The sequence below is a fragment of the Cyrtonyx montezumae genome, unplaced genomic scaffold (assembly GCF_038088225.1).
Source record: "Cyrtonyx montezumae isolate F1298 unplaced genomic scaffold, pur_monq_1.0 scaffold_100, whole genome shotgun sequence".
NCBI classification, from domain to species: Eukaryota; Metazoa; Chordata; class Aves; order Galliformes; family Odontophoridae; genus Cyrtonyx; species Cyrtonyx montezumae.
The window spans coordinates 100,446-124,089 of record NW_027071827.1 but is presented as its reverse complement, the minus strand read 5'-3'; the positions used below and the strand labels follow the sequence as shown (position 1 = coordinate 124,089).

Here is a 23,644-nt window from a genome sequence, read left to right as displayed (position 1 = left end):
GGAGCCCCCAGCAAGGCAATGTGTGTGTGGGGGGGGTGGGGGGGGGGGAAGGGAAGGGTGCTCCCGGGGCAGCAGCATCTCTCCTCCCTGCTCTTATCAGCACATTCCAGCGTGGTTTCCCCCAAGGGGGAAGGATTGTGCTCCATCAGAAGGGGCTGTGCTGCGCTGCTGCCTCCTGCTGATATGATAGCGAGAAGTAAAAGGGGGGGGGGGACACCCCCAGACCTCCACTGCGCTGCATATCCAGCGCCGGTGCTGCTTGGGGGGGGGGTCTGGGTCAGGAGTGAGGGGGGAATCCTTTCACTCTTAGGATGGGGAGGCCCTGGAGCTGCTGTTTCAGGATTTGTTTTAAGGTCGCTGATCCCTATTAAGGAAAATCTCCCGCTTGCTACAGGGAAAGGAATTGTAGAATGGGTTGGGCTGGAGGGAATCTCCAAGATCGTGGAACCATGGGATGGGTTGGAAGGGTCCTTAAAGGTCACGGAATCACACAACGGGTCGGGATGGAAGGGACCTTAAAGGTCACAGAAAGACACAATGGGCTGGGAGGGCCTTAAACATCAGAGACCCAAGGAACTGATTGGGTTGGAAGGGTCCTTAAAGGTCACAGAACAACAGAATCACACAACGGGTTGGGATGGAAGGGTCCTTAAAGGTCACAGAACCATGCAATGGGTTGGAAAGACCCTAAAGATCAGAGACCCAAGGAACTGATTGGGTTGGAAGGGTCCTTAAAGGTCACAGAACCATGGAATGGATTGGAAGGACCTTAAAGATCAGAGACCCAAGGAACTGATTGGGTTGGAAGGGTCCTTAAAGGTCACAGAACCATGGAATGGATTGGAAGGACCTTAAAGATCAGAGACCCAAGGAACTGATTGGGTTGTAAAGGTCCTTAGAGGTCACAGAACCATGCAATGGGTTGGGTTGGAAGGGTCCTTAAAGGCTGTAGAACCACAGAATCACACAATGGTTTGGGATGGAAAGGACCTTAAACATCACAGAACCATGGAATGTTTCGGGTTGGAAGGGTCCTTAAAGATTCAAGAACCATGAAATGGGGTTGAGTTGGCAGGGTCCTTGAAGGTCATAAAACCACGGAATGGATTGGAAGGGTCCCTAAAGGTCAGAGAACCACACGAAGCTCACGTCAAGACTCTCAGAGATCACAGAACCACGGGATCACAGCGCGATTGGGTTGGAAGGAGCCCAAAGCTCCCCAGCCCCACTTCTGCTATGGGTCTGGTGCCCCCCACCAGCCCAGGCTGCCCAGAACCCCCAAAAGAGAGCAGGAAAGGACACGGCCACGTGCATTCAACATGAAGGCGGAAGCCAGCTTCCAGGTCCTGGTACCTGCATGATTTAGAGGGGCACGGAGTTTTCTGATGGGGGTCGAACCCTCCCGTGTCCTTTCCCCGTGGGTGCTGTCACTCCAGGAGCACCCACGGGGGGGATCAGCTCGTGTTCTCCACTGGATTAACCAAACCCAGAGGAACCGAACGCAATCCCTGAGCGCAATGAGGAAGGACAGAAGCGCTCTCTGCACGCACTGGGACCTGCCTGGAGAAGGAGCCCAAGCAAACAGAGGGCAGCGCGGGACGAAGGTCCGTCTCCCTTTCCACGACTGATAAAGGAGAAACAATAACGGGTGATGATAACAACGGGAAGGTGCTGTTGTTTGAGCAGCTGTCTGAGCTTCATCCTCGCCTTACGTCGGCGTTCCTCCTCCGTTATCCGTGCTTCCAATCCAGCCTTTCTCCTCCAGCTTCACGCTGCCCACAGCAGCTCATCGTGCCTCCCTCTGTGCCCACCCATTATGAATGAGCGCAGCACGGCAGAGCTCCATCCCCAGCTCACAGCCGCTCTGCTCCGCTTTCCCGTCGCGATCTGTGTCAATGGAGGGGAGAGCAAATGGGATTATTTTTCCATCTGCCCGATTTAATCGCGGCACCGGGCAGCTCGGCTCGGCCTGGAGCCCGTCCAGCTCCCAGGGTTGGATTCTGAGCTCTGCCATCGCCTCGCTCCCTCCCGTGGATGTCTTTGTGGATGACACCGTGGGACTCGGCGCCGGGGATGGAGCAGTGCAGGGATAGAGCACAAGGAAGGGTCGCATCCAGACGTGGGCAGGGCTGGAGTCCACGCGGAGATGGCGGAGGTTGGAAGGCTGCAGGGAGAGCTCGCCGTGTCCCTGCTGAACCTCAGGGGACCTCACGCACAGGAGAGAAGAGTGGCTGTGCAGGGACAGCGTCACAGGACGAGGGGGATGGTCTTTAACCAGGGGTAGGTCAGGAAATTGTTTACTCAGAAGGTGATAAGGCCTCAGCACTGCAGCCCAGAGCCGTGGTGCCCCATCCCTGGAGGGGTCAGAGGCCGTGGATGGGGCCCTGAGCGGGTGGGAAGCATCCAGCCCACGGCAGGGTCAGGCTGGGGGGGGTTGGGGGGCCCCATATTCTAAACCGAGCAATGCTGGAAGAGTTTACTTTATATTCTTCTGCTCTACACGATGAGGGTCACCCCTTGTTTTTGGGATGCAATACCTTCACTCAAGCCTGTGCCATAGCTCCTGAAGGAACAGCAAGGGACATCTCCTCCTCTGGAAGTCCTGAAGGCAAAAGGCGGCACTGAACCAGGACCTGAGCTCAAACACCCACAGCCCCCTCTGCTTTTTGGGCGGCACTGAACCAGGACCTGAGCTCAAACACCCACAGCCCCCTCTGCTTTTTGTGCTCCAGCTCATGCGGGAGTCCCTACCACACAGCTCCCCATAACAGAGCTCTGCCCCACCTGAAAGACCTGCAAAGAATCTGCTTTCCCCGAGCCAGCCAAGTTGTGCTCAACCTCCTCCGCTGCTGTTCAGGCAGGATGCGTGCACACCAAGCTGCCCAGGACAACTGGAGGAGGAACGGGGCTTTGGAGGATCCAGGCAAACGGCCCCAAAGGGAGACCCTCCTCCCCAGAGCTCCCCTGTCTGCTGCCATCCTCCCTGCACCTCCTCCTTACCATTTCCAGGCAGCTTTTAGGCCAGGCCGCAATAAAACATGAATACTCGGTGAGTATTTTATCAGCTCCCCCCCCCCCCCCCCCTCCATCCCTCCCCAGCTCAGCGCAGTTGCAGATTTTATAGTTTACAACTAAAACAGACCCAGTTTGCACCCACGTTTGGTTACCAAGGCAGTTCTCTGGACTGGATTCACTCTCTCTCAAGATGATCCCCCCCCCCGAGAAAGCCACAAAACCAACAAACCCAAACATTTCTGACAACGACCGCGGTGTAGGGCACAGCAGAAGAGTTCACCCTATAAACAGCAGCAGGATTTGAGGATGAAGAGCCACAGCACCGAACAGCTCCTGCTGAGAGGCTGGGATGGACTGAGCTGGGTGCTGAGCCCCCACCAGCAGGGGGGGGGGGGGGCACCCCAGGCCACCAGCAGGGCTGAGCAGTCCCCAGCACGTATCCCAGCACTCATTTCACCTCCATCACCTCCAGCCGCAACAGAAACACGAGGCCTGAAGGGACCTCCACCAGTCCAACCCTCCCCACAGAGCAGCTCCCTCCACCACAGTGCTCACGGTCGCATCCAGCTCGGTGCCCCCCCACCCCAGCTCTCTGCCACCCTCACGGCACAGGGCTGCTTCTCTCTCCTGCTCACGCAGAACACCCTGAGCTCCAGTTTGTGCCCAGTGCCCTCCCAGTCCATCACTGGGCTGCAGCCCGGCCCCATCCTCCTGGCCCCCACCCTTTGGATATGGAGCAGCACTGACCACATCCCCCTCATCCTGTCCCCACCACGAGCTGCTCCAGGCCCCCACCACCTCTACACCCTCAACTGGGGGGGCCCAGTGCTGCAGAGGGAGCCCCCCCAGTGCAGAGCAGAGGGGACGAGCAGCTCCCTCATCCCGCTGGCCCACGGTCAACTGCTGGTCACCGTGCTGGCTCAGGATCAGTCCATCTGTTGGCCACCACTGCTCTTCCTGGGTGCCCGGAGTGGCAAGCAGACTGGCACGGAGGGAGAAGGCAGCAGGACCTGACCGTCTGCATGACTCAAAAGCGACAGCTCTCCCCTCATCCTCCTCTCTTTTATCAACAGTGACACATCTGCAAGGTGTCCCGGAGACGTGACTCAATCGTGAGACTATTTTCCACCCCTAAGAAAAGCAAAGCTTGCAGCCACTCCAGCCCCGTATTGACAAGAGCTGCTCTCTTCCTGCAAGGAGCACTTCCCCCCCCTTCCTCTCTTTTACTTCTTGCTGTTCACCAGCAAAAAATAAAAGGCTCCAAGGTCAGCGTGCGTGGTTAAAGGAAGGGCTTTCCCACAGCAGACTGCAGCAAGCCATCCCCCCCCGTGCCCACGTTACGTCCTGCAGGGAACGTTCCTCCCACTGCAATCCTGCCAAAGAATTCTGGTGTCGGTGCCAAGCACGGACTTGGAAAGCTGAAGTCACACAGTAACAATAGTTTGGTATCTGGAGGCGACCGACGAGAAGAGAAGCACTTTGGGAGGAGTGAATTCCCCGTGAAAAGGCACGGAGAGACACGGAGGAGAACGTGAGCACCAAGGGAAGCAAGCCACCTCCAGCGAGCCCACGTCTGACGTCCTCACGCGCCTTAAAAGTGGACAAAGATGTGGATGACCCCTCTACGTGGGGCATCCCCCCGAGCTCCTGCTGTGCCCGCTGCCATCAGCTCCCTCTGCAAGGAGGGCTGAAGCTGCGTGCGAGGCCACGAGGCCGAGGGATCACACCCAGCATCGGCGTGGCTCCTGCTCTGAGCCGGAGGGGATGCGCTCACCCAGCAAAACAGAGGGCAACCCCGGCGCTCCTGCTGCCCGCTGTGTCCCCTCCCCCCCTCTCTGCCCCCCCCCCAGAAGAGGCATTTCTGACCCAAAAAGGCAGGACCTGAGCTGCACCTCGCCCCGCACACAGCACTGAGGAGGACTCGTTGGGGTTTACCTTAAATCCTTCGACCCTCGGAGGCGTCGGGTGCTGCTCCTTCACCAGCCGAGCCCTCCCACCTCCATTTTTGAGGCTACTGCTGGAAGAAGGATCTGCAAAGAGAAGAAAGGCGTCTTCATTTCAGGATTACAAGCAGCCCTCCTTAGGGAAAGTTCTCTCTTTTGACTCTCCTGATGGCGAAGGGAAGTGCTCAGCTCAGCTCGGGTGGAAGCAGTTGCTGGGCAATTAACCACCAGGCGCTAATTGCTCTTTTAGTGCTGGGTTTTGAGGCTGTGGTTTTAGCGGTCATTAAAGCAAGAGAGCAAGGAGGAAGGGGTTGTCACTGAACAGCTCCTTCAAGAGAGGTCCTGAAAGGTTGCTCCCCTCCTGTTTTAGGCTCCTTCAGGTCCTGAAAGGTTGCTCTCCCTCCTGTTTTAGGCTCCTTTAGGTCCTGAAAGGTTGCTCCCCCCCTCTTTATAGGCTCCTTTAGGTCCTGAAAGGTTGCTCCCCTCCTGTTTTAGGCACCTTTAGGTCCTGAAAGGTTGCTCCCCCCCTCTTTATAGGCTCCTTCAAGTCCTGAAATGTTGCTCCCCTCCTCTTTATAGGCTCCTTTAGGTCCTGAAAGGTTGCTCCCCTCCTGTTTTAGGCTCCTTTAGGTCCTGAAAGGTTGCTCCCCTCCTCTTTATAGGCTCCTTTAGGTCCTGAAAGGTTGCTCCCCCCCTCTTTCTAGGCTCCTTTAGGTCCTGAAAGGTTGCTCCCCTCCTCTTTATAGGCTCCTTTAGGTCCTGAAAGGTTGCTCCCCCCCTCTTTCTAGGCTCCTTTAGGTCCTGAAAGGTTGCTCCCCTCCTCTTTATAGGCTCCTTTAGGTCCTGAAAGGTTGCTCCCCCCCTCTTTATAGGCTCCTTCAAGTCCTGAAATGTTGCTCCCCTCCTGTTTTAGGCTCCTTCAGGTCCTGAAAGGTTGCTCCCCTCCTGTTTAGGCTCCTTCAGGTCCTGAAGGGTTGCTCCCCTCCTGTTTTAGGCTCCTTTAGGTCCTGAAAGGTTGCTCCCCTCCTCTTTCTAGGCTCCTTTAGGTCCTGAAGTGTTGCTCCTCTCCTGTTTTAGGCTCCGTCAGGTCCTGAAAGGTTGCTCCTCTCCTGTTTTAGGCTCCTTTAGGTCCTGAAAGGTTGCTCCCCCCCTCTTTCTAGGCTCCTTTAGGTCCTGAAAGGTTGCTCCTCTCCTGTTTTAGGTTCCTTCAGGTCCTGAAAGGTTGCTCCCCTCCTGTTTAGGCTCCTTCAGGTCCTGAAAGGTTGCTCCCCTCCTGTTTTAGGCTCCTTCAGGTCCTGAAAGGTTGCTCCCCTCCTGTTTAGGCTCCTTCAGGTCCTGAAGGGTTGCTCCCCTCCTGTTTTAGGCTCCTTCAGGTCCTGAAAGGTTGCTCCCCTCCTGTTTTAGGCTCCTTCAAGTCCTGAAAGGTTGCTCCCCTCCTGTTTATAGGCTCCTTTAGGTCCTGAAAGGTTGCTCCCCTCCTGTTTTAGGCTCCTTTAGGTCCTGAAAGGTTGCTCCCCTCCTGTTTTAGGCTCCTTCAGGTCCTGAAAGGTTGTTCCCCTCCTGTTTTAGGCTCCTTCAGGTCCTGAAAGGTTGCTCCCCTCCTGTTTTAGGCTCCTTCAGGTCCTGAAAGGTCACCCCACAGCCTTTTTTACTCCAGGCCGAACAAAGCCCAGCTCCCTCAGCCTGTCATTGTAGGGGAGGTGCTCCAGCCCTCTGAGCATCCCTGTGCCCTCCTCCGGCCCCTCTCCAACATCTCCCTGCCTTTCTTGGACCGTGGGCTCCACACAGTGCTTCAGGTGGGGCCTCACAAGAGCAGAGCAGAGAGGGACAATCCCCCCCTGTCCCTGCTGATGGAGCCCAGGACAGCGTTTCCTTTCCGAGCTGCTTTTCCCCATCAGCCCCCACGGGTCCTTCTCTGCAGGGCCGCTCCTTCCAGTCCGTATCAACGCCCGGGATTCCTCCAACCCAAGTGCAGAACCTTGCTCTGTGCTGTGCTGAACCTCGTCAGGTTCACCCAGGCCCACCCCCCAAGCCTTTTGGGGTCCCTCTGAGTGGCACCAGTGGCTCAGCTTGGTGCCATCAGGTGTCACTCACCGCATTAGGATTTAAATCCATCATTCCAAGCTGCACACATCACCCAAGAACTGCACTAAGGATCTCCTTTCCTTAAGCGACCCCACCTCCAAAGAGGATCCGACCCTTTCCACGCTCCCAGGATCGTCCGGGACCTTTCCAACACGTGGCCCTACCCGACAAGACGAAGGTCTCAAGTTTGCCTGAAGCATTTGCTTTAAGCCTCCACGCACCCAGGAAAGAAAAACCAGAGGGAACGCTTGGCTCCGTCTCGAGGTTTACCACAAAAAGGACGGCTGGGGCTGTGCCCCTCGGGCTCTGCCTAGCTCCAGCACAGCGAGGTAATTCACAGTCACAAGACCTGACGTTTTCCACATGCTGCACCGGGATTTCACAAGCTCGAGCCATCGCTGACACGAGAAGCGTCGCTTTAACGGCGAGGATTTCAAAGCAGGGAGCTGAAATTCACAGCGAGAAACCTCTGATCCTCAGCGCCCCGGGGAAAACGCAAAGCTCCCAACAAAGCTCCCAACAACTCGGGGGGAGGAAGAGACGAATGCTGACAACGTGCTCCCCAAAAAAAAATGTGCACGGGGCTGTTATTGGCAGCAGAAATCACGAGGCAAAGTCCAAGGCTGCACAGTCACTCGGCCCAGACATCGGCGTGCAGATGCACGTCCCACCTCGACTGCACCAGGGACCCCAGGACCCCAATGGGAATGAATTAATTCCCCCCAGGAGCTCAGCATCCCAAGAGGAATTAATTAATTCCCCCCAGGACCCCAATGGGAACTGATCCCCCAAGGATTTCAGCACCCCAATGGGAATTAATTCCCCCCAGGAGCTCAGCATCCCAAGAGGAATTAATTAATTCCCCCCAGGACCCCAATGGGAACTGATTCCCCCAAGGACCTCAGCACCCCAATGGGAATTAATTCCCCCCAGGAGCTCAGCATCCCAAGAAGAATTAATTAATTCCCCCCAGGACCTCAATGCCCCAATAGGAATGAATTAATTCCCCCCCAGGACCCCAAGGGAACTGATTCCCCCAAGGATTTCAGCACCCCAATGGGAATTAATCCCCCCCAGGAGCTCAGCACCCCAATAGGAATGAATTAATTCCCCCCAGGAGCTCAGCACCCCAATAAGAATGAATTAATTATCCCCAGGAGCTCAGCATCCCAAGAGGAATTAATTAATTCCCCCCAGGACCCCAATGAGAACTGATTCCCCCAAGGACCTCAGCATCCCAAGAGGAATTGATTAATTCCCCCAAGGATCTCAGCACCCCAATGGGAATGAATTAATTCCCCCCAGGACCTCAATGCCCCAATAGGAATGAATTAATTCACCCCAGGAGCTCAGCATCCCAAGAGGAATGAATTAATTCCCCCCAGGACCCCAATGGGAACTGATTCCCCCAAGGACCTCAGCACCCCAATGGGAATTAATTCCCCCCAGGAGCTCAGCACCCCAATGGGAATGAATTAATTATCCCCAGGACCTCAATGCCCCAATAGGAATGAATTATCCCCAGGAGCTCAGCATCCCAATAGGAATTAATTAATTCCCCCCAGGACCCCAATGGGAACTGATCCCCCAAGGACCTCAGCACCCCAATGGGAAATAAGATTACAGAATCACACAACAGGTTGGGTTGGAAAGGTCCTCAAAGATCACAGAATCACAAAATGGATTGGGTCGGAAGGGTCCTTGAAGGTTACAGAATCATGGAACAGATTGGGTGGAAGGGTCCTCCAAGATCACAGAACCAGGTGGGCATTAGGGTCCTCCAAGATCACAGAACCAGTTGGGTTGTAAGGGTCCTCCAAGACCACAGAACCAGTTGGGTTGGAGGGGTCCTCCAAGACCACAGAACCAGGTGGGCATTAGGGTCCTCCAAGACCACAGAACCAGGTGGGCATTAGGGTCCTCCAAGATCACAGCACTACGGGATCACAGAGCAGCTGGAAGGGACCTTACAGCCCAAGGAGGTGACCGCTTTGGATCAGGAGTGTTTGTTGGCACTGCTCAGGGCACACAGGCTGCCCGTGCTCAGTGCACTGCCTCACATTCCCCTTTTAGCCACAGCAGGGCCGTGCCACGCTCCGAGGAGCCCACGCAACATCCCACCACGCACACAGCTCAAGAACAAGTGAGGCTGCCCGTCTCCAAACCCACAAACACCCAGCAGTTAACAGGGAACGGGAGGATCCGACTTCTAACGCGGCTGCTGCCGTCCACCACAACCATTCATCACCGTTTTGGGGTCTCAAGCAAGGGGATCTGCCTCACTGGTGGCCCAGTGCCACCCAGCACAACCATCCTCCCCATTTCGGGCTCACGGGAGCAGAACTTTGGGCACAATTCAGCTGTGGAGGGGAGGGCACAGCTCAGCGATGCTCTGAAATCGGAGCCAAGAGGAGGTGAGAGCCACCGCCAGGTCGAGGGGAGCCAAAAACCCACTGGGAACGCGTGGTTTGGTGATACGAGGAACTTGGTTGGTGGTGAGAGGTGTGAAATCGTAGAGGCATAGAACAGAATGGGTTGGGAAGGTCCTTAAAGATCACACAAACAACAGAATGGGAGGGAAGGGTCCTTAAAGGTCACAGAATGAGGGAAGCGCTGAATGGTGGGGCTGGAAGGGTCCTTAAAGATCACAGAGCTGTAGAAACACAGCGTGGTTTGGGTTGGAAGTGACCACAGCATAGAACCATGGAACCATAGATAGGGTTGGAAAGGTCCTTAAAGATCACAGAGCCATGGAATGGTCGGGTTGGAAAGGTCCTTAAAGATCACACAGCTGTAGAAACACAGCGTGGTTTGGGTTGGAAGTGACCACAGCATAGAACCCCGGAACCATAGATAGGGTTGGAAAGGTCCTTAAAGATCACAGAGCCATGGAATGGTCAGGTTGGAAAGGTCCTTAAAGATCACAGAGCCATGGAATGGTTGGGTTGGAAGGGTCCTTAAAGATCACAGAGCTGTAGAAACACAGCGTGTTGGGTTGGAAGTGACCACAGCATAGAACCACGGAACCATAGATAGGGTTGGAAAGGTCCTTAAAGATCACAGAGCCATGGAATGGTCGGGTTGGAAAGGTCCTTAAAGATCACAGAGCCATGGAATGGTTGGGTTGGAAAGGTCCTTAAAGATCACAGAACTATGGGATGGTTGGGTTGGTAAGGTCCTTAAAGATCACACAGCCATGGAACGGTTGGGTTGGAAAGGTCCTTAAACATTGTAGAACCATGAATGGTTGGGTTGGAAAGGTCCTTAGAGATCACACAGCCATGGAACGGTTGGGTTGGAAAGGTCCTTAAAGATCACAGAACTACGGGATGGTTGGGTTGGAAGGGTCCTTAAAGACTGAACTGTACAATCACAGCACAGTATGGGTTGGAAGGGACCTCAAAAATGACAGAACTACAGAATGGGTTGGGAAGGTCATTGAAGAACCACAGAACCACAGCCACGGTTGGGTTGAAAAGGACCTCAAGACCCCCCCAGTCCCAATCCTGCCGTGGGCTGCGAGCCCCCCATCAGCTCAGGCTGCCCCAGCCCCCAGCCACGGCTCTGAGCACCGCAGGACACGCTCCAACACGCACCTCCGGACGTCCCACGCACAGAGGCTCTGCTGTTGGCACCGGTGAAGGAACACGGAGCACATTTCTACCCCTGTCGCCAACGGGAGCGAGGCGATCCTGGCCCCGGCCCACAGGTCAGCGCGGCCCAAGAACACCGCAGCCACAGATGGGGGTGGGTTGGAAAGCTGTCAGGTTAACGAGTAACCCAAGCTCAGCTGTCAGCCAGCACGGCAAAATAAACCTGAAGCAGCAAGGTGTGGTGGGGAAGAGTCCTCCTGGGCACAGAGAGAGGATTACTCAAGAGCCGAAGCGTTCCAGGTCGTCCGTACCACGGAGGGAACGGCTCTGCTGGTAACACACCAGGTCGTGTGCCAGCTCTGAGCACCCGGGACGACTCAGAGCTTCCAGAATCGAGCAGCAAAAAGCAGTGAGCTCATGTTAACGGGTGCTGGAAGCGGGCCGAGCCATCAGCACGAATCCAGCTGAGGTCCTGCGGGAGTCAGGAATCCCTGCTCGGACTTGCAGCTGCCTGAAGGACCACGGCACGGCCCCAGGAACGCGACGGCGACGCTGATTGGGGCTGATAAAGCTATTTCTTAATTGCACGAGGGGCTGAGCTCCAGCTCGGGGATATAGAGATGGGGAGAACGGAGCAGCTGTGCCACAAAACACGTGCTCAGCGCTCCCGGTGAGAGCACAACACAAAACACACCCGGGGACACCGAGCTGCCCGCGCAGAGCTCGTTCACAAACCTCTACAACTCTGCAGCAGAAACACGCTGGGACAGCACTGAGAGCAAAGTGTTATTTACCAACAGGAGCCTGGCGAGCTGCTGCCTGCTCGCAGCCCCCACCACCTCACCAGGAGCACTGAACCCCCAAACCGCCCGTGCTCACGGCCACGGCCCCCCAGCACCGCTCGGTTCTTCAGCCCCCGTGGGTTTGGATTCATTCCTGAATGCACTGAAGCAGCACGGGCTGCAGAAGCACGGCGTGTTGGCTCCTACCTGGAGCTCAGGGGGCTGCCAGCTGCCTTCATCCCTGGGGATCTGGGAGGAAAGCTCTCAGTTCGAGCTCCCGCAGCTGCTGCTGTCAGAGCGTGGGGCACCGCGTCCTGCAGAGCTCCAGCAGGGAGAGCTGAGGTAGGGAAGGGCGAGCCAAGGTCAGGGAGAAAAAAAAAAAAATAATAAAAGAGCCAGGGCGAAACGAAAACATTTTAAAAATGTGAAAAATGCCGCCAGCTTCGCTGCTTCCATGTGTTCTGAGCAGGAAAGAAAACCACGTCCGACGCAGCAGTGCTGGGAGAGCCACGGCTCTCTGCGGGCTCCGGGGACGACGTTCCCTTTCTGTTGGGGCAGAGAGGGCTGGGAGTGATCCTGTGGCCCCACTCGTGTTGTGCCCACGTGCTGCTGGTGCTCCTCTCCCCTTCAGCACAGCACAGAAATGGAGATATTCCCAAGGGAGCGCTCCCAGAGCGCGGCACTGCGAGCTCCACGCAAGGGGTGACAGAGAGCAACGTGCTGCGGACGTTCACCTTCTGCTCCTGGGGCTCTGCAGACTGTGGGAATTTCCCCCCGTGAACGCAGCAGCGATGGTCTGCAGCTCCGCAACGCTGTGGTGTCTGTAAATCCATCTCTGAGCACAAGTCAGCAGTGCAGGGTTGGCTGGAAGGCGAGATGGGCTGCGGGGCACTCTCCCTTCCAGGACCGTGTTTCCTTCCGGGATGGTGCTGGATGTGGGCAATCGGGAGCGGGAGGAAGCAGCTCTGGCCCAAGCACAGCCCGAGCTGCAGCCCTGAGCCTCCCATCCCCAGCCACACTCATCTGCTCACAGCTCCTGGGGCCACGTGAAGAGCAGAGCTGCTCCCATCGACCTTCGGCCCATGGCAAAGCGCGCTCCTGGGGGCTGCAGAGAGGAGGAGCACCCCAGGAACCTTCGGTGACCCCAAGCAGAGCCCTCCCGGTCTTCCTCCCAACCCAGGCCCGGGTCATTGGAGCACAGTGTGGGCGATTTCAGCCCATTTCTGCTCCTTTAAGCGGAAAACGAGCCCAGAAAACCACACGTGGTTCTCCACTCAGCGGGTTTCTTCCAGCTTCCCCCTCCCAGTAAGCGCACGGGCAGCCCCAGCCCCGTGGATATGGGATGCCAGCAGCGGGACAGGTCCCTGCCTCCAGGGCACGAGCTTCGGGTGTGAAACCAAACCTCCACCAGCAGACACCACGCTCCCAAAACGCAGCTCATCGCAACCATCAGGGCCAAAATAAAGGTGTAAACAATCCCAGCAGCAAACCCAGACGTCGGGAAAGGGCACGAGGGAGATGTAAGAGCCGCTTTCAGAAGCGAGCGGGACCCGGTCCCATCTGCACACCACTCCTCTCTGCACCTCAGTTATTAAACATTAAAGCTGGCGAGCTGGCAGACAACAATTAAATTAAGCTGACACGGCGCTGTAAAAGACTGTTTAATTGCAGAAGGGCCTAGGTTTGTTTAAACATGTAATTACTTAATTAGGTACGTACAGGTTCAGCGTTGCTCGGATTTTCCCAGGGCACCGTTCACCACGCGGGGGTTTTGCATCTGCACCCCGAGTTTTTATCCTGCATCGATCCCATTCACACAGGCTGAGGTGACAGAATGGGTTGGAAGGGTCCTTACAGACTATAAATGCATGGAGTGATGGAACGGGTTGGGGTGGAAGGGTCCTCAAAGATTAGAGACACAGAATGGGTTGGAAGGGTCCTCAAAGATCATAGAGCTACAGAATGGGTTGGGTTGGAAGGGTCCTCAAAGATCACAGAGCCACAGAATGGGTTGGGTTGGAAGGGTCCTCAATGATTAGAGACACAGAATGGGTTGGGTTGGAAGGGTCCTCAAAGATTAGAGAAACAGAACGGGTTGGAAGGGTCCTCAAAGATCACAGAGACACAGAATGGGTTGGGGTGGAAAGGTCCTCAAAGATCATACAGCTACAGAATGGGTTGGGGTGGAAGGGTCCTCAAAGATTAGAGACACAGAATGGGTTGGAAGGGTCCTCAAAGATCATAGAGCTACAGAATGGGTTGGGTTGGAAGGGTCCTCAAAGATTAGAGAAACAGAACGGGTTGGAAGGGTCCTCAAAGATCACAGAGCCACAGAATGGGTTGGGGTGGAAAGGTCCTCAAAGATCATACAGCTACAGAATGGGTTGGGGTGGAAGGGTCCTCAAAGATTAGAGACACAGAACGGGTTGGAAGGGTCCTCAAAGATCATACAGCTACAGAATGGGTTGGGTTGGAAGGGTCCTCAAAGATTAGAGACACAGAACAGGTTGGAGGGGTCCTCAAAGATCACAGAGCCACAGAATGGGTTGGGCTGGAAAGGTCCTCAAAGATCATAGAGCTATGGAATGGGTTGGGTTGGAAGGGTCCTCAAAGATCACAGAATCATGGAACAGGTTGAGTTGGAAGGGTCCTTCAAGGTTACAGCTTAGGATGGGTTGGGTTGGAAGGGACCTTTAAAGAGCACAGAGCTGAGCAATGTTTGAACTGATTGGGCAGGAAGGGTCCTTAAAGGTCACAGAACTTTAGGATGGGTTGAGTTGGAAGGAATGTTGAAGAGCAGAGAACCACGGAATGGTGTTATGGGTCAGAAGGGTCCTCAAAGATCACAGAACTGTGGTTTGGGTTGGAAGGGACATTCCTTATCACAGAATTAAGGAACCATAGAATGATTTGGGTTAGGAGGATCCCAAAGTACCACGGAACCACAAGATGGGTTGGGTCGGAAGGGTCCTTAAAGATCATAAAACCACGGAATGGGTTGGAAAGGATTTAATTGTCAGAGAACCACAGAATCCTCGAACGGGTTGGGAGAGTCCTTCGAAGTCCCAGAACTGGGTTGAACGGGTCCTTAAAGATCACAGAACCATAGGACCACAGCACGGTCGGGTTGGAGGGACCCCAAAGCCCCTCAGCCCCACCGGGCTGTGTGCCCCCCACCAGCTCAGGTTGGTTACCATCCCTCCAGGGATGGGGCACCCACTGCTCCAGACCTCACCACCCCCAAGATAAAGAATTTCCACCTCACACCCAGCCTAGACCTCCTCTCTTTGAGCTTCGAACCGTTCCCCCTTGTCCTGCCTACGAGCCCTCCAGTTACACGGGCAGACAGGGGTAGGAAAAGGGGGAACAGTTTTCCACCAACCCCCTCCGAGGTCTCCGTGAGCACTGAACACACGTTTAAAGAAAGAGACTTTCTTTCTTTGGTGACTTAACACGCAAAGCAAACCCCTACGGGAATGAGAAACCACGTGAGCTCAGCTCCGAGGGAACCTCTACGCGCCGTGTGCTGCCCATCCATCAAGGTCCTTCCTATTAACGGGAGCAGAACCGTGCTCCACACCAACGCCTCTGGATCTTGGAGGAAGAAAACGAGCAGGAATTCCAGCTCAGGGCGATCTGACAAGGGAAATCCACACGTGGGGGGAAGAACGGCCAAGAATTCGGTGCAATGGGCTGAGGGAAAGCCAGGGCTTCCTCGCAGGGCACCAACTTTCCTGCGGAGCGGGTCGAGAGCGGAGGAAAAGCATCCTCCAAACCCAGCATCCGTCCACCTGCCCTAGGGCACGGTAAGGGAAAGCAGAGCGCTCCAACGGCGGCAGCGCTCCTCCTCCAGAGGATCTCATTTATTTCCACGGACCGAGGAGGGTTGGGGAGCAGGAAAGGGCACAGGGGAGATTCCCAACGGGAACTCTCCGGAGGAAGGAAGGCGGAGAGCGGACGTTAACGTTCCCGATCCCAAAACGCAGTTTCCCATTTCCGGGAATCCGCTCGCGGGGTCTCCGATTTCAGGATGTCGGACGACGTCCTTTGCCACCGCCCCAAGTTCCTGTTTTCACTTCCAGAGCTCCTCCATCCCCCCCCAGACCCGTGTAATTCGGTTCTGAGGGAGCTCAAGCTCATCAAGGGGGTGCAATTAGCAGCCGAGCACATCGTTAAGTGACAACCCCCCCCCATCCCACAGCACAGCGCTGGGGTCGGCACCCCACAGCTTCCCTCCTCCCCCCCCCGGGGGGGAACACGGAGCTGAAAGGTGGGAACTAAGCCCAGGGTTTGTGATTATGAACAGCACGAGCAGCTCAGCTCGCTCGGCTGCTTTGTGACACGAGCTGACAGCAGCTGCTGACCCCACAGAGCAGCGTTGGGCCCCTCACGGCCGCACCGAACCCCTTTTGTCACCGTAAATCCCCGCAGCACCGAGGCGAGATGCCTCCATCACCACCACTCTGCCTCTCCTCCAGCCCAGGTGGGAAAGCCACCGCCATCCACGGGCACTGTGACGCCAATAAGAGCAGAAATAATCCCGAGCGGTGCGAGGGAACGCATTACGACGACCCCAGACAGCGGAGGGTGGAAATCCTCATCCTCCCCCGAGGACACGGGGCCGCGGGCTCGAGGTTTAACGGTGTACACTAGGATGTTCACCTCTCTTTTACTGCTGCGTACTGGGGCTGTTAACTGGTCGCTTCATGGTGTGTACTGGGCTGCACTGGAGCTGTTGAATCACGGCCTGAACCACTGAGGTGAGCGCTGAGTCCGCCGTTGGGAACACAGGTGAGGGCAGTGCACCTGTGGGACCGGAAGGGGCGGAGCCCGACCCCACCTCTCCAGACCCCCATTTGAGGGCTGACCCCACTGGGGTCTCTCTCTTTGGGGTTTCCCACCATGAACCTACGACGCAGGTGAGCATTTCTCTTTATTTCAATCGTCTCTTCCCTTCTCGATCATCTAATTACACCACCTATAAAATATCGTGACTGACGATACTGTTCAGTATTACTTATTTTACAGGAGAGCTCCACCTGAACACCGTCGGCCGCTGTCCTTACAGAGCTCCCTGAAGAAATCCCTCCCAAAAACCACGGTGACCCGGGGTGGGAAACATCTCATTGCTCCTCACCTCGTTAAGGAGCAGCTCAGCTCCCCTCCAAACACATGGATGGTGCTCACACTAACGAGGGCTCTGCCTGCAGAGCTCGTTTAGCTAACGGGCCGTCCCCTCCCTTAATTAAAGCCCTGCTTCCCATCAGATAACACTGCTTCTGGAGGTGCTCAGCCTCATTTTCGGGGTGAGAGTGGAGCTGGGAAAGCCCTGATCTGCATCGGTCCTCTGTGGCACCCAGCTAAGGGAGATCTCATGGACACCCATTAAGGGGGAGGGGGGGAATTAAGGGGTATATCACAGATGCTCATTAAGGGGGTGATACCCCACAGATTCCCATTAAGGGGGGAGGGGGAAATTAAGGGACATCACCTGCCAGGATTGAACTGTTTGGGGGGGGGGGGATGGGACCTGCTGGGTCCTTGCTGAGAAACATAGGGATATTCTGGGGGGGAGGAACGTGGGGGACGACTGCTGAAGAAATACGGGGGTATTTTGGGGGTGTCTGCATGGAGGGAATCAAGGGAAGGTTTGGTGGATGCACTGTGGAGAATGGAGACATGTGGTGGGTGCCCCCACAGCAGAAATTATTGGGGGGGGGGAGGGGGAGATTTACTTTGGGATCAGGTGGAACTTTGGGGACACGGGCTGAAGGATGGGGTTATGTCAGGGGGAGGAAATGGGGGGGGGGGATAACTGCAGGAAGACTTTCTAGCAGATGTGTTTTGCTGAGAGAATGGGATACGTGGGGGGTGTCTATTGGGAAAGAACTGATGGGGAGGGGGAAAATCTGCAGTGTTTTTGCTGAGGAATTCGGGGATAGTTGGGGGATGGAGGGTGGGGACTGTGGGGGAGAATCTGTTGGGTGTTTGCTGAGGAATTTGGGGTCCATCTGTTAGGAAGGGAACTGGGGGAGGGGGTGGGGTGAGAAGATGTAAGTAGGGTTGGGATTCTGTGGGGCGTGCACTGAGGAACATAGGGGTTATCTGTGGGGGGAACAGCAGGATCCCAACGGGGGGAACTAAGAGGGATGTGCTGATGGGTTTGTGGGTGTTTGGCAGAGAGGGGCAGACGGATTAAACGGGAGGTGGGAGGGGGTGGGGGTGTTACGATATCCAGACGGGGTTATGTTATATTATCCAGACACGGGCTCGGGGCAGCGCTGCTCTTCCTCAGCTCACCTCCCCGCCCCTCCATAAACCCACACCAAGAGAAAAACAGCCCCACGAAACAACCGCAACCGAAACCGCACCGCCGCTCACGCGTCGCCCTTCGACCGCAGCCAACGGTTCTGTCCAACCCCCCCACTTCCACACAGCGCGGCGGGGCCCGAACCCCTCTCACGGCGTGAACCCCGAAAGCGGCCGGACCGCCCTCGCCGGGCCCGGCGGGAGCCACTCACCGGCACTGCGGAGGGGGACGGAGGGAGAGGGCCGCGAGGCGACGGCGGCAGTGAAGGCCGCGCCCGCCGCCGCTTCCTCCCGAGGGCCGCGGACAAAATGGCGGCGGCCGGAAGTGCCCCGCGCTCCGCCCCGCCCCGCGCCCCGCACTCTGCGTACCGCCCCGCGCCGACGGCGCAGCCCCAGGGGCCGCCGTACGCCGGCGGCGTAGCGGAGGCCGAGCAGAGCGCTTTCCCCGTCCTGAGCGCTGCGCAAACGGCGCAGCGGGGGTTACGTAGTTAGCGGAGAGAGAGAGAGAGAGAAGGGGAGGGGCGGGAGGGAAAGGCGCGGCCCCGCCCGCCCGAGCTCCGTTCTTCCCCGCGGGGGCCGCCCCGAAGCCGCCTTCCTCCTCCTCGGACAGCGAGTTGCGCACTTTGCGCGAAGGCGTAAAGAATACGGCCTACGCGGGCGGCGCGTGACCCTCGCTACGCCAACAGCGCCGCGCTCCGCGCCTCGCGCCCCTCGCTACGCCGTTGGCGCAGCGCGCCCCGACCTCCGCCCGCACTTTGCGTAACGCTCCCTGACGCAGCGGTCGCGTTACGCAATGCGGGCTACGCCAGCGGGGCGACGTAAGCGCGGATGTGAATAGCGTAACCCCCCCCACCTCCCACACCCAGCCCCAGGCCGCCGCGCCCCTCGCGTTAGGCCCGAGCTCACCTCAAGCGGCGGAAGCGCCGCGCCGGGCCCGGCCGAGCCGTCCTCCCTCCGCCGGGGCCCGGGTGGAGTCGCGGAGCGGTCGGGGAGGAGGAGGAGGGGGGCGGGGGGAGCGGCTCCGAGGGGCAGCGGTCCGGCAGCGGCGCCGCACTGACCTCACCGCGCTGCAGCGACGTCACGGCGCCACGCCCACTCTGAGCGAGGCCACGCCCCCTTCCAGCGGCGTGACGTCACGTGGGCGGGGCGAAGCGGGAAACGCGACGCGGAGGAGCGGAGTGCAACGGAAGGGGGGAAAATGGGGTCCGGTGCGCGGGGAGGAATGGGGTGAAGTGCGTGAGGGGGGAACCGAGGTGCAGCGCACGGAGTGGGGCGGTGGAAATCGATGTGCGGGAGAACGGAGTGTAGCGCTTTAAGGTGGGGAACGGAGGGAACGGGGGTGTGCGGCCACAGCTGAGGTCGGAGGAGCCCCCCGGGATGGGCTCTCGGTGCCGGGGAGCGGGGGATCTTCAGAGGGGGGCGGCCCCGAGGCGGGAAACGCTCAGGGCGCCGCCATCGCGCTGCGCTCTCGCGAGAGACCCCGAGAAGACGCGCGCGGGAACACGGCCGGCGGCCGCCATTTCCTTCGCTGACCGGCGGCGCCGTTCTCGCGAGAGTTCCCGCGGCGACGCGCGAGGTCGCGAGGGAAAGGGGTGAGGTGGGGGGGAGTGGGGCGTCGTTCTCGCGAGAGCTCCCGAAGAGCGGGGAGGCTACGCGAGAGTTGGCGAGCAGAAGAGCGAGAAGGAGGGGGGGTGGGGGGTGGAGAGGACTCTCGCGAGAGTTGGCGAGCAGAAGAGCGAGGGGTGGGGTGGGCTCTCGCGAGAGTTGAACATCAGCTGGAGCGGGGTTTATCAGTGAATGGGGAACTCTGATGGGAGAGGGACCCCTGTGTGTTTCCCCCCCCCCACCCCCCCGGACCCAGCGATCCCTGGATGCTCAGCATCGCCTTCTGGTTACCTCTGCAGATGGGGACGAGGTCTCCTTGAGCTCACGGACCGTTCCCCGGACCATAGCATCGCGTGGGACGCAGAATTTGGGGGTTCCCGAGCATCGTGAACGCCCCAAACCTTTATGGGACCGCTCCCCGTGGTGCTTCACGCTGACACCCACCGTGCAAGACGCAAGCTGCAGCTCCTGGCTCTTCTGTTTTTCCCAGCTCTGCCTTCTCAGCGTCACAGAACTGGAGGGGTTGGAAGGGAACTCCGGAGATCGTCGTTGCAGATCTTGGCTGTACCCAAAGGAGACTCCACCGCCTCTCTGTGCCGCTCCAGCGCTCCGTCTCTGCGCTCCGAAGAAGTCCTTGTGCCATCTGTGCTTTGCTTTGTGCCCATTTCCCCTCGTCCCATCGCGGGGAAGAGTCCGGCCTCGTCCCTCTGCCTCCCGCTCCTCAGATATTTATGGACGTGGATCAGATCCCCTCTGGGTCTTCTCGTCTCAGCTTTTCCTCGTGAGGTGTTCCCCCTCCGCCGGACTCTTTCCAGGAGATCCCTGTCCTTTTTGTACCGGGCAGCCCAGAACTGGACACGGTACTCCAGGTGAGGCCTCACCGGGGCAGAGTAGAGGGGGAGGACCACCTCCTTCGACCCCGAATGCACCCCAGGATCCGTTGTCCTTCTTGGCCACCAGGGCACACTGCTCACGGCCAACCAGGTCCTGGCTGAGCTCCTGTCCAGCAGCTCATCCCCCAACCTGAACCCATCATTCCTCCCTAGGTGGAAGACGCTACGCTTGCTCTCCTAAAACCCCATCTAGTTCCTCCCCAGCCCTGTCCAGGTCTCCCTGAATGGCAGCACGCCCTTCCATCCCATCAGCCGTTCCTCCCAGCTTCGGATCATCAGCAAACTTGCTGAGGATGGCCTCTATCCCATCTTTTAAATGAAGAGATGCACTCGCACCTCGGTTTCTTTCCACCCTCGCTCCATCAGCCACGGTGTACTGGGGGGGTACGTTACGCTGGGGGTCCTCAGGATCCCATAGGGCTCACTGGGAAGCCTCCAGTTCATACTGAAGTGTGCACTGGGATGCGTTTAGAGCTCACTGGAGAACCTTTAGGGTACACAGGGTTGTCCTAAAGCACACTGAGGGCGGCCTAGAGCATAATATGGAGCTCTGGGAGTAATGTTAAGTACCACAGAGGCCCTGTGGGGAACATTGGGAAGCTGCTAGAGCTCTGGGAGGACTTTAGGAAGGTGCCAGCTCCTGCTCTGTACCTCTGAATGGTCACTGCAGCGAAAGCAACACCAGAAAAAGCATCAGCACCAAAAAGGTGGAAAGGAAACCCGCTCTGCTGCGCAGGTGTACACGAAACAGAACAAGGAAGAGATGTGTGGGGATAAATCACCTGAGTGGGACCCGAGAAACCACGCAACGCTCCGTGGGGAGAGCTGGGAACACCCCGTGTGTCCCAACGTCACCCCAACGCCGGTAACGGCAGCCAGGAGCGCGTCCTACGGAAAGGATGCGACCAAACGCCGTCAGAGCGGAGATCCGTCCGTTTTAACACCGCACACCCGCTCACAAAACACGAGCCCACCACCCAGCACAGCTCCCACGCACCAAAGGAAGGACCTCAACTTCGTCTGTGCTACGTGCAGCACCGCGTGGGCTCCGTGCTCCTCTCGAAGCGCTGACGTGGAGTCCTCCATCCGTCCGCAGCGCTGCGTGGAGCTCTGGGCAGGTGCTGCCGTGACCCCCACCCCCAGAAAATTGACTTGGTCGTTGACTTGGTCCTACAAGATGGAATGCTTCTCGAAGGGCACCGTCAGCTCTTTGGCTGCTGACTCGTCCAGGAACCAGAGCAGCTGCCCCGTGTGCGGCCGTACGCGGGCGGCAGGGAGCGGGTTTTCCTCTTTGCCTTCCAAAATGCGCTGTTGGAAGAAACAGAGGGATAAGAGCCACGGAGAAAAGCAGAGCTCCGTCCCAACCCTGTCCCCAAACGCCTCCGTTTCATCAGGACTGTATGGGAACTGATGGATCGTGGCCTGAACCACTCATTGATCAGCTGAGGAACGCACTGAGTCAACCACAGGAGCAAAAGGGCAATGCACCTGTGTGACCAGAAGGGGTGGAGTCTGACTCCACCTCTCCCAGACCCCATTTAAGGGCTGACCCCCATTGGGGAAGGGTCTCTTTCTGGAGATCACTCCTTTGGGGTTTCCTGTTGCAAGCCCAGCACACGGCTGAGCCTTTCTCCTAATCCTCATTGCCTTTTTCCATCACAGCAATCTTTCTCATTACACCAACTGTAAAACGTCTCGGCTACGACACCATTGTTCATTCTGATAACCATCCTGGGGGTGTATTCAGAGCTGCTTCTCCATCCCCCAACGCACCTTTAGCACCGCAGCTTTTCCCTCCCCCGTGGCGACGAACACCACCGTGCGTGCCGCGTTCAGCACCGGGAGGGTCAGCGTGATGCGTTCCGGTGGTGGCTTTGGTGAATCAGTGATAGCAGCCACTATTTTCTCTTTCTCCTAGGAAAAGGGAATGAAAAACCTAAATGAGATGGAAGCACGGGGAGAGTCGGAGCTCTGAGCGGAGGCTGAGTGACTCGTGTGTGTGTACTCACCTGGAGCAGGGGGTGGTTGGGGAATAGGGAGCAGGTGTGGCCGTCCGGCCCCACACCCAGGAGCAGCAGGTCAAAGACGGGCACGGCATCGCCCTGGAAGGCCTGAGGGGAACAAGGGGGTTATGGGGGGGACAGCCAAATCCCGGGGGGTGGGGGGGTGGGAAAGGAAGGAAGGGGGAGAGGTCCCTAAATTCCTGGGGAGGGGGGTGGATGGGTTGAGTCCTGCAAGTCCTGGGAGGGGAGGAGGGGGGGGTGGAGTCTGCCAAGTCGTGGAGGGGGGGGGGGGGGGGGAGAAGATGGGGGTCCTGGCTCCTTTTTTTGTGTGTTTTTTGTTTTTTGATTTATTTTACAGGGGGGTGAGGGGGTGGAATCCCAGGAGGATGTATGGGGGAAGGTAGAAAGGGGAATCCCACCGTGTTTGGTGAAAGATCAGAGGGGAAAGAAGGAAGATGGGGGGAAGAATATGTAGTGGGGGGGGTCCCAGCTTCTCATATGGGGTGGGAAGAAGCAGGGGGGCCGTGTGCCAGCTCCTCATATACGGATGGAAGAAGATGGAGAGGGGGCGTGGGAGGGAGCAACTCCTTGTATTGGGAAGGAGGGGGGAAGGGGCAGCAGCTCCTCATATAGGGAAGGGAAAATGGGGAGGGCTGCCCCTCTTAGGCGAACCAAGAGAGGGGTGGGCGTCCCAGTTCCTTGCGTGGGAGAAGTGGGGGTCTCCAGCTCCTCGTACGTGGAAGAAAGAAGCGAGGCGGGGGTCCCTTCCTGTGCGTGAATCCCTTCCCCCCCCCCTCCTCCATCCCGGTACCTCTCGCAGCCTCTCGGCGTAATCCTCGGCCGCAGCGTTCGGAGAGAGCCCGGGAGCGACAGAGAGGACCTCGGGGGCGGGAGCCGGGAGCCGCGGCAGTAGCTGAGCCCGGTACGCCCCGAAAGTGCTCTCGGGGTGCTCGGGCGGCACCAGGCGCTCATCGCAGAAGGCCACGAGCCACGGGCCCACCCCGGCGGCGGCTCCGGTGGAGGCGGCTGAGGGCAGCTCCCGCGCCAGGAGCCCCACCAGGCTGCCCCCGGAGAGCCCCAGAGAGAAGCGGCCGCCGCTCCCGACCGCCCGCTGCACCACGAGCTGCGCCAGCGCCGCGCCCAGCTCCTGCGGGGACGGGAACACCGAGATGCGGTCCGCCATGACGGCGGGAGGAGGCGGAGGGCGCTAGGAGGAAGTGGAGAGCGTCAGCCGGAAGTGGAGGGTGTCAGGCGGAAGTGTGGAGAGGGTCAGCCGGAAGTGGAGGGTGTCAGGCGGAAGTGGAGAGTTGTCATGGTTTTATGATTTTTGTTCTATTATTGATGCTCCGCATCGTGACGTCACGTGGTGTATTAGGAGTTAAAAAAGCCGAGCGCCGCGCGGACCACCAGGTCCGT

The 23,644-nt window shown here is 57.8% G+C and overlaps 2 protein-coding genes across 2 annotated transcripts in view; both read right to left on the bottom strand.

Annotated features, from left to right (window-relative positions):
• LOC136044057 (bromodomain-containing protein 4-like) overlaps nucleotides 1-18,701 on the bottom strand; it is a 58,317-nt gene extending 39,616 nt beyond the window's left edge. The window contains 2 exon segments of the mRNA XM_065729117.1: nucleotides 4,951-5,045; nucleotides 18,634-18,701. The gene's annotated coding sequence lies outside the window, so the exon portion shown is untranslated.
• Nucleotides 18,702-21,392: 2,691 nt separating this feature from the next.
• On the bottom strand, nucleotides 21,393-23,415 carry PGLS (6-phosphogluconolactonase). The gene is made up of 4 exons (XM_065729126.1): nucleotides 23,040-23,415; nucleotides 22,235-22,336; nucleotides 21,999-22,139; nucleotides 21,393-21,533 (listed from the first exon to the last, which is right to left on the bottom strand). Exons 1-4 carry the CDS (start codon nucleotides 23,409-23,411, stop codon nucleotides 21,396-21,398), a joined length of 753 nt encoding a protein of 250 aa, XP_065585198.1. The 5' UTR covers nucleotides 23,412-23,415; the 3' UTR covers nucleotides 21,393-21,395.
• Between the last annotated feature and the right edge of the window lie 229 nt (nucleotides 23,416-23,644).

Coding starts and splice junctions, on each gene's coding strand:
- PGLS (XM_065729126.1), bottom strand. CDS start 23,411: ATGGCGGACCGCATCTCGGTGTTCCCGTCCCCGCAGGAGCTGGGCGCG. Junction 22,337..23,039: donor ACGCCGAGAGGCTGCGAGAG/GTACCGGGATGG, acceptor TGTTCCCCTCAG/GCCTTCCAGGGCGATGCCGT. Junction 21,534..21,998: donor GAAAAGCTGCGGTGCTAAAG/GTGCGTTGGGGG, acceptor TTCTTCCAACAG/CGCATTTTGGAAGGCAAAGA.